The 9,858-nt window shown below is 35.6% G+C and overlaps 1 protein-coding gene across 2 annotated transcripts; it reads right to left on the bottom strand.

The window, feature by feature from the left end:
• Positions 1-6,947: 6,947 nt before the first annotated feature.
• Positions 6,948-9,612, bottom strand: LOC124184189. 2 transcript variants are annotated; one of them, XM_046573602.1, is made up of 5 exons: positions 9,534-9,612; positions 8,326-8,485; positions 8,122-8,230; positions 7,876-7,983; positions 6,948-7,126 (listed from the first exon to the last, which is right to left on the bottom strand). In XM_046573602.1, coding segments are annotated over exons 1-5 (432 nt in total). In that variant the 5' UTR covers positions 9,588-9,612; the 3' UTR covers positions 6,948-7,125. The 2 variants fall into 2 exon arrangements, with proteins under 2 accessions (XP_046429558.1, XP_046429559.1); XM_046573603.1 differs by lacking the exon at positions 9,534-9,612 and adding an exon at positions 9,313-9,354.
• Between the last annotated feature and the right edge of the window lie 246 nt (positions 9,613-9,858).

The raw sequence follows: 9,858 nt of genomic DNA, 5'->3' as shown, positions 1-9,858 counted from the left end.
TACCAGCCTCTCGCCGCGGGGGCTTCAACATTCGTCGACCTGCCCCAAGACATTCGACATAAAAAGGCTGTGATTAACGTGAGGAACGAGGACGAAAGATGCCTTCTCTGGTCCGTCACAGCAGCCCTCCACCCGGTCAACACCCTCACCGATAGGACTCGCAACTATCGTCGATATATTTCCGAGTTGGACTGTACAGGTATCAATTTCCCTGCTACTCTACATGATGTGAAAAAGCTTGAGAGATTGAATAATTTGCGCATCAATGTATATGGTATAGAATGTCAAACTTTTTCGCATCATGCAAAATCAAATAAAAGCGTCATCGTGCCAATTTATTTGAGTAAAAATTTGCATAGCGTAAACATTGACACGATTTATCTTCTAATGGTTGAGAGTAATCCGGAAGACGATATGACTGGTGAGTTCGCACCGAGATTCCACTTTGCTTGGATTAAAGATCTTTCCCGATTGGTGAGCAAACAATTGTCCATTCATGAACACAAAACGTTTTTATGTGACAGATGTTTGTGCCACTTTGGCGCGAAACATGTCTACGACAATCACCGACAAGATTGTATTACGCTAAATAAAGTACGCATGGAATTTCCCAAGTGTAAAGATTTAGTATTTTCCAATTTTCAAAACAAAGACACCGTTCCGTTTGCCGTATACGCCGATCTCGAATGTATATTAATCCCTGAACCTGTGGATGAATTTGAAACTCGTAAGACTTGTGAAATTCAAAAGCATATCCCGCACAGTGTAGCGTACTATGTACATTGCGCGTACGATGAGACTTTATCAGAGTTCCACGGTAAACGCGGTGTCGATTGCATAGATTGGTTTATGAAACAGCTCAAAGATTTATCAACGCAAGTAGAGTCACGCATCAAAAACATAATTCCGATGAAGTCTCTTACCCAAGTGCAACGCGATCGTCACATGCGCGCAAAGAATTGTTATATTTGGGAAAAACCGTTTACCCCTGAGGAGAAAAAGTGTTACGATCACTGTCACTTCACGGGTAAATATCGTGGTCCTGCTCATAATCGGTGTAATTTGAATTTCAGAGAGACGCACACAATTCCAATAGTTTTCCACAATTTGTCCGGTTACGATTCTCACTTTTTAATAAAATCCCTCGCGTCAACTTTTCCCGGTAAAATTACACTGCTACCCATAAATAAGAAAAAATATATATCCTTCACGAAACGCGTCGATGGAACAATGATGCACTTGAGATTCATCGATTCGTTCCGATTTATGGCTAGCAGCATCGATAAACTTTCCAAATATTTGACCGATACCGATAAACGCATACCATGTAAATTTTATAATAACCCGACTCAGTTCAGTTTGATGACCCGCAAAGGCGTTTTTCCCTATGAATACGTCGATTGTTGGGGGAAACTCGATGAACCGCGATTACCTGCAAAGAAGCATTTCTACTCGCACCTCTGCGATGCAAATATTTCAGACACCGATTACGAGCACGCGAAAACTGTTTGGAGAGAATTCCATTTGGAGTCATTGGGAGGCTATTCAGATTTATATTTAAAGACCGATGTTCTTTTGCTTGCCGATATTTTCGAAAATTTCCGCGCTAGCTGCTTCAAAACATACAATTCAGATCCGTTGCACTACTACACTGCACCGGGGCTTGCTTTTGACGCGATGCTCAAGCATACTAATGTAAATTTGCAACTTTTAGACAACCCTGAAATGGTGTTATTTATTGAAAGAGCCATTCGAGGCGGCGTAGCGCAATGTTCTAATCGACACGCTCGGGCCAATAATAGATTCATGGGAACAGATTTTGATCCAAACAAAGCGGAATCGTATCTCATGTATTTTGACGTGAATAACCTGTATGGTGCAGCTATGAGCGTGCATTTACCAATCGGTTCGTTCGAGTGGTAATATCAGCACATCGATATAACGAACCTTCCGGACGATTCGCCAATCAGTTACTTTCTGGAGGTAGATTTGGACTACCCTGTAGAACTCCACGAGGATCACAAAGACTTACCTCTTTGTCCCGAACATTTTACTCCTCCAGGTAGTATAAATGCCAAACTCGCGACCACCCTTCACCCCAAAACAAAGTATATATTGCACTATAGAAATTTGAAACAGTGTTTGAGTTTAGGATTGAAATTAACGAAAGTGCATAGAATTTTGAAGTTTGCGCAATCTCCATGGCTCGAGCCTTACATCACGCTCAATACAGACATGCGTAAGCAATCTAGGAATGAATTTGAGAAAAACTTTTACAAACTCATGAATAACGCTGTGTTCGGCAAGACTATGGAGAATGTGCGAAATCATAAAGATGTTAAATTGGTTACAAAATGGGAGGGAAAAGGTGGTGCGAGAACCCTTATTGCCCGAGCAAACTTTCACAGCTGCACCGTATTTGACAGCGCTGTCTGACGGCTTACCGAGAGTTGACTCTTCCACAGTGTTTAATACGCAGCAAAAACCACGAAGTAAGCACGATCGTACAAAAAAAATTGGCTCTGAGTTGGCAGGATGACAAGCGGCAATTGATACCTGGACAGACCGACACCGTACCTTGGGGGTTTGTCCCAGCCCCCCAATAGCTATAGGATAAACTTTAAACATAGAATTAATGTAAATATTTGATGTTTAACGCCTCGAACGATCCACCATCGGGCGGAAACGTTTCATGATCAATACGATATTTAATGGATTTGAAGTTTCAAAATGCGAATTCATATACTTAACAATTGTTTATTTATTTATTATTGATATATCAAGCAATTATTCATATTTATTCGTTTACCACGAGAAAAGTTTTCAGAAAATGAAAAAAAATTTTCAGGAAACGAAAAAACTTTTCAGAAAATGAAAAAAAGTTTTCCAAAAAATAAAATGTGTAATAATCGTATGGCAAAATTGCATATTATCATTATTATTATCACTATTATTATTATCATTATTATTATTATTATTATTATTTTCGTAGTACATGCGCGCACAAAGGGGATAAAACGTGGAAATATTTGTATATTCAAAATCTTTTATTGTAATTCGGAAAATACATACAAATTATGTTACATGTCTGTTTTATTTATCCAACTATTGTGCGAATTATCAAAACCCGACCACTTCACATAGAACAGATTCCCCCATTTGCGTAACACTTTCTCCACAAGGTAGCCGTCGGGATATTTCACTTTGGTGAGCTCTTCCTCGTAGAAGCCCCCCTCAATGGGATGATCTTGATAATCGGTAAGTTTGTAGGTGGGTGGATTGGTATTTTTCACCTCACTCACGGTAAATATTTCTGTCGTCCAATTGGATGTATAGCCTTTTTCGAATACATTCTTGTACTCGCTGATTCGAACTCGATCGCCTACGCTGAATTTCCGCGCTCGATCACTTCGTTTGATTTGCCGAGGCTTGTACACGCCACGATACAGCTGTTTTTCATTCTCCGTGCTAACATCCTGTAAGTTTTATTCGAATCGTGCGATGTTTGGTATTCTTGTAGGACTTCATTAAATCATCCAAAATATTAATCCACTTGTGAAATCCTAGGAGAGTAAACCACGTCCACATTTTATTTTTTCAATGTTCGACTAAAAACGTTCGCATATCGACGCCTTTATGTTGCTGAGTGTCAAATACATGTTGATATTGTGCTGCATCATGAGGGCTTTCAATTTGATGTTGTGAAATTCTTTGCATTGATCAACGTATAGATGTGCAGGTATACGGCTCTGGGTTAGTACAGATTTCATAGCAGCAGCCGCATCTTTCCCCCCACCACGGATGAGGATGAAACAAAAATGTGACAACGGTGTTAAAGTGGGTAAGCGTGTCAAGGATGCGCAAACTGCAACGATAAATAACATCACGTTTAATGATTATAAGAACCGTCTGAGGGGCTTACCAAGAGTTGATCAACCCCACAGTGCTTAATACATAGTAAAAAAATGCGAGGTTAGCTCCAATGTACTGAAAAATTGATCATGAGTTGACGAGACGGTAATATGCAACCGATACCTGGGCAAACAGGCACCAGAACTTGGAGGGTGTGCTGCAACCCCGCAATAAACTAGCCGTAGGCTGGAACTGAGGGCATAGAACCGTTGTAAATATATGCGTTTGACATCCATGGCGATAGTTCATGAAGCAGAGACGTTTTGCCGGCAATACGATATTGAGCAGATCGAAGTTTTAAAATTCGAATACCGTGTAAATTCATGTATTCACCAATTATTTATTTATTTATTATTAATATATTGAACAATTATTCATATTTATTCGTTTACCACGAGAAAAATTTTCAGAAAATGGAAAAAAGTTTCCAGAAAACGAAAAAAAGTTTTCAGAAAATGAAAAAAAGTTTCCAGAAAACGAAAAAAAGTTTTCCGAAAACTTTTTTCCCATTTGATTAACACGTAAAAAAAGTTTTCAGAAAATGAAAAAAAGTTTCCAGAAAACGAAAAAAAGTTTTCAGAAAATGAAAAAAAGTTTCCAGAAAACGAAAAAAAGTTTTCCGAAAACTTTTTTCCCATTTGGTTAACACGTAAAAAAAGTTTTCAGAAAATGAAAAAAAGTTTCCAGAAAACGAAGAAAAATTTCAGAAAACGAAGGAAAATTTCAGAAAATGAAAAAAAGTTCATCAAAAAATAAACTGAGCATTACCCACATAGCACAAGTACATCCTTAGGATATCTCGTGGACATCAGACTGGGATATTCTGGATATCCAGGGATCATCCCACGATATCCCACAATATCCCGTGGATGTCCTAGGGATATAAAAATGTCCGATCCCACAATATCTTCAGGATGTCCACGGTGGATAACTCACGACCTCCTGACAATATCTATAGGACGTCATAGGGATATCCTTTTAATGACCTTCCCGGAGCGTCTGGGATTGGTTTGATTTGATATTTTCGGTAATAATTGTTACATCCTTTTTTCACTGGTATCTTTCTGGTGTAAAAAAGCCATGTAAAAAAGCAATGAAATTAAGCTCTGGTAGAAATTATGTTTCGACCCAGAAGCGGTCTTTTGTTAATATATAGGGACGAGGATAGCTAAAATTATTATTCATTGGTTTCAGCAAAAATAACAGAATACGATCATGTAATAAATGTATTATTTTTCGCATGTATCACTGTTATTCTTGCTGAAACCAATAGATAACAATTTCAGCTTTCAGAGCACCCTTCAGGGCCGAGACGTAACTACATGTACTGAAGTATAATTTCGATTATTGTGGCAGTTTCACACAAAACGAATATCAGCACATTTTCGGTATCACATATAACAATGTCTTCACGGAAAAATTTGATCAGACTTTCCAATTTTGGGCCTTCGTCAAGTCAATTTTTGACGTCATGGGTTTTTCGACACATGCAATGTTTCAAATATTATAGCATTTTGCGGTAAACGCGTGAATACTTATTTTGAATTGGTTGAGAAGCCAGGCTTCTTATTCGAATTGTTTTCGCAAACAATGATAATTTTTCAGGGTGAGTATTTTATGTGAAATGAAAGACAAGTTAATTATATAAATGTGATTATATTTACTATTTATTCAAACAGCCTAATAAGAGTTCTGTACTGAAGCATTTATTGCACATATGAATCACTAATTGCTACTGTCATTAAAATTCATTGGCAATTGGTTTAAGAGCAAACAAACTTCACGTGGTAGGTGCATAAATATACATATATTCAGTCAATTTGCATAAATTTGACAAATGTGATTCCATATAGATCCTTTTTGTAACAAGATGAAGTACAGCAAATGACTTCATTAAACTATTTTGATCATAATCTTTTTTTATGACACGATATTTGGAATTTGAAACATTTTATAAAAATGTCAATTCATTTTTTTTATAAAACTCCAGCTATAAATAGTTGTCATTACGGTAAAAATATGAAATCGATGACGCCATGAACCTCCTTAAAAGAAGACTCTGCTGAAACTTGGTTGAAAATGGCAAAAAAATTAATTTCATTACCAAAAAGTATCGAATCTCGAAATCGATCCCTAAAAATATAGTCGTGGACATTATGTATAATGGATATGTACTTTTTAGAGATAAAATTAATTTTTAGCCGTTGATAATCAAGTTTAAGAAGGGTCTTCTTTTAACATCAACCAAAGATGTTCTCATTTGTCAGATCATCGCCCGCTGGAAAGTAATTCAAAATAAATTACCAATAGTCATATAAGAGACGTAAGCAAACTATGAGCGACATTCAATGTATTCTCGGTCTAACCTATTGATACTACATTCCAGTTGATAGACATCATTGCACAGGTTCTTGCATTGTACCTTCCATGCCTTTCATTTCAATACCAGTAAAATTAATTTTCAAATTAATTCATTAATTTGTAATGCTTCACATCAAATCTGACTTTTTACATCGACTTTTACAATGCAATATTGCTACACCCGATAGGATTTAAGTGGAATGAAACAATAGAAATACTACATAGGACATCGGAATATATAAAAACGTACGATAATAAATAAAAAGCTACGAATGATACGGTTAACAATATCATTGTAGAACGATCATTAATCCAATAATCAAAGCACGGTGGAATGTAGTGCACAGAGCATTTCCAACCTACTTTCAACGATAAATAGTGAAACAAAATTGAATACTAGTAACATAATGAGAATGCAGCCAATACCTAATAACTATACCAAAAAAATACTAACACATTACCAAAATAAAAACATACTATCTTGTTTAATCAACACAGAAATATGGGAAATAGTACGGAATCGTCCATAAGGAACTTCAATAATATACTTACGATTAGTTTGGCTACATCATGTAGTACGTAGAGTCAGTCATTATCTCATAGTATTATTTGAAACATAAAACTTGCTTTGCTTGCAATGTATTGCAATAAATAATATAGTAATTGAACCGCTGTTTAAAGCGCTGTCGAACTTAAAGGATAATAATACTTAAAAGGCATTAGCTTTATTTCCATCCAACCAGCAGACGGATAGAAATGTGCCACTTAATTTTATAATCACAGTCGCAGAAGCATCAGATATTTTCATCATGTAATGCCAATTTAGGCAGTCATTTGGTATGTGCGTGTATTTCTGAAAAAAATATAGCGATGCATTATCGTTATAATTGTATTATGCTATACATGAAGTCGCTAAAAAAAAAAAAAATGTTGCCGCCTATTTAATTTTTTCAACAGATAGATTCTATTCAATTCTTAGTACCGATTGGTTCAAAATTTTTGAAATATGAAAGATTTGAAAGATTTTTTCTCATTTAGAAGTACTGTGTAATGATGTAGCTGTACAATACATTTATAATGTGATAAGATTATAAGGGTGAACAATGTATACATTGAGCGTAGAACGATACATAGTCAAAAGCGCTGCTTGGTAGAGCCAATATGTGTATAGGACTTAGGACTAGATTGATTCTTTAAAATGGGTTCATCCAAATCAATGGCTTCTAATAAGAAACAATTATCTCATGCATTAGGATAAAAGAACACGTATCATCTGCGTAAAAGGATAAGAAATACGTGGTATCTTATCGGTAGGTCCGAAGTATGTGTTTCTTATTAGCACACATTGCAATAATGTCCTAGTTACTGAAAGTACGAAATCCAATGTTTTAAAATAAAAGACGAATAACCTACGTTAACGTTCCCCTTCTGAACAACCGAACTTTTGTATAAACGGGTCCGTTGTTGATTCTCAAGCTGGTAAGAGAAGCTAAGACAACACAAGGACTCTGATTAATATCTGAATCATTCCCTAATAAAACATCTCATTATAGGCAAGTTTTGAGAAAATAATAATTTTGTAGTAAGAACAAGAAAACGTACTAGTTGGAATAATCAGTCCCTTCAGCTACTCCAGGAACGTTAAGTTCTACTTCGGCATCTGGTTCTCTGGCGGAGTTTTCTTCTGCATCTGTGTGCAAAGATAGGGGCCTGAAAGTGTATACATTATGAGATTTACAATTCAATTTGGAACAGATATTTCTGAGAACATTCTGCTCGACATAATGCAATTATTTGTTTGTTTCATATTGATAGGAACAAACATGACTAAATAAATCTAATATTCACGGTTTCTCTCGTGACAATCGTTCCTTCGCGTGCCGTAACCAATCTTTAATGACTTTCGCAATCATATCTTCTGTGACCAAATTTGTGGTCGATGCTTTCCCGACAACATCTACAATAACGTTAGAATGTAAATAAGTTATGGACATTTTACCAACGTGCATAATAAATGTTACAATTAATTGAATATGGTATGAATCAGTTTACCTAGAATAACACGACACAAATGAAGTGTTGAAAAAATTCTTTTTCCTTTTGACCCGACCCAGCTAAATTTCTCAGCTACATAATTGCTGAAAAGCCGTTCCATCAATCTAGTGGTAGTGTTTTTGTAATCACTTCCACCGATTTTTAGTAATGCTGTCATCTGGAAAATGTTCAATACAATTGATCAAATTAAAATGAATAATACCAAATTTTCCACTAAATCAAAACTCACAATTCACAATATTTCTGAATTAACGTTTTCAGTCACAAGTCATTTGTCTTTACTGTTATAGGGATCTGGTATAACTGATTTTTCAATAACAAATGAGAAAAATGAGTAGACTCGAGAAGAATGTGAGTGTAAACGTAATATTACTAAAAAGGAAACAGAAGAGCTGAGAAGTCAACAAAGAGAAAGTGATCAGAAAGCAATAACCTGCAAGTTGTCATTTCAGAAAAAGGTATTTGAACGGTTATTTTGGTATCTCGAAATTCTTTGAACTGCAAAAGATTATTTAGCAGCTTTAAATGTACATAATCATATCCTTTGGAACTGATTGTGAAAGGTCTATTTCAAAATGATTGAACTACTCCATCGCTTGTGCATGAAACTTGATTCCACTTTAGAAAATTCTGTGCTCAATAGTGTAAATACTAACGAAGTGTCCTCTACAGAAATGCTCAAACGAACCTCCTCAGCTAATAGTTTACATCGGAGGTGCCTTTGTGCTTCACCTGTTATACTTCGGGACATGTATGAAACAGATATAGTAAGGGGAGACCTCACTTAATGTCAATATTAATCTTTTTTACAATATTCTTGCGTAAATATTTCATCTTTGACTACTTGTGTGGAACTTTTGAAGTCAATATGTGTGTAAATTTCAGATCATCTGGTTAAGGCAATGCTATACTTGATTAAATTACTATTACTGCAGGTTATTGGGTTACTCTTGAATAGAGCAATAAAATAGAATTTTTATTTACCATCTAACACCTTGGTTGTTACAGAATGGTGCTTGCTGTATGAATTCATGAAAATCTGCCAAAAAAATTGCTTTTTTTTACCATGTTACCAACAAAACAAGCAATTTCTTTCAAATTTCAATTGCTTTCTATAGCAAACGCCATTACAATAGTTGTAAATTGTTGAATGCCAGAAGGAAAATCTATTTTGGTATATTTGGAATAAAAAACTATATACTCACCAATTTTTGTTTCATCGCATTGTTCGTTAATTCTTTTTCTACTCTTTGCAACATTTTTACATGGCAAATTGGGAGAAGATTCATGACTTCAAGTTCGGGGTTATCAGCTTCTTGATTCGCATCCGGAATATTATCAGTACATTTTATACCATCTAGCTTCTTACTCATCACCTCCACAACATCAATAACATTATTGATTTTGGCTTTCAGCATAGTGAAAGAGCGTATGACAAAGCGTTGATAAGTTCTGAAATCTGGAAAAAAAAGTTGATGTCTCAAGATATGGAATTACTTAACGTATTTCATTTTTTACCTTCATTGTCAA

This window comes from Neodiprion fabricii, chromosome 6 (assembly GCF_021155785.1).
Source record: "Neodiprion fabricii isolate iyNeoFabr1 chromosome 6, iyNeoFabr1.1, whole genome shotgun sequence".
NCBI classification, from domain to species: Eukaryota; Metazoa; Arthropoda; class Insecta; order Hymenoptera; family Diprionidae; genus Neodiprion; species Neodiprion fabricii.
The sequence above is the reverse complement of the archived record's forward strand: the minus strand, read 5'-3'. Positions and strand labels throughout refer to the sequence as shown.

What these genes read in the sequence shown, in the direction of transcription:
- LOC124184189 (XM_046573602.1), bottom strand. Translation starts at nt 9,587, where the DNA reads ATGTTGCAAAGAGTAGAAAAAGAATTAACGAACAATGCGATGAAACAA. An exon ending in TTTGTGTCGTGTTATTCTAG is followed by an intron (nt 8,231 to 8,325) that starts GTAAACTGATTC and finishes ACGTTATTGTAG; the next exon opens with ATGTTGTCGGGAAAGCATCG. An exon ending in CGATTGTCACGAGAGAAACC is followed by an intron (nt 7,984 to 8,121) that starts GTGAATATTAGA and finishes ATACACTTTCAG; the next exon opens with GCCCCTATCTTTGCACACAG.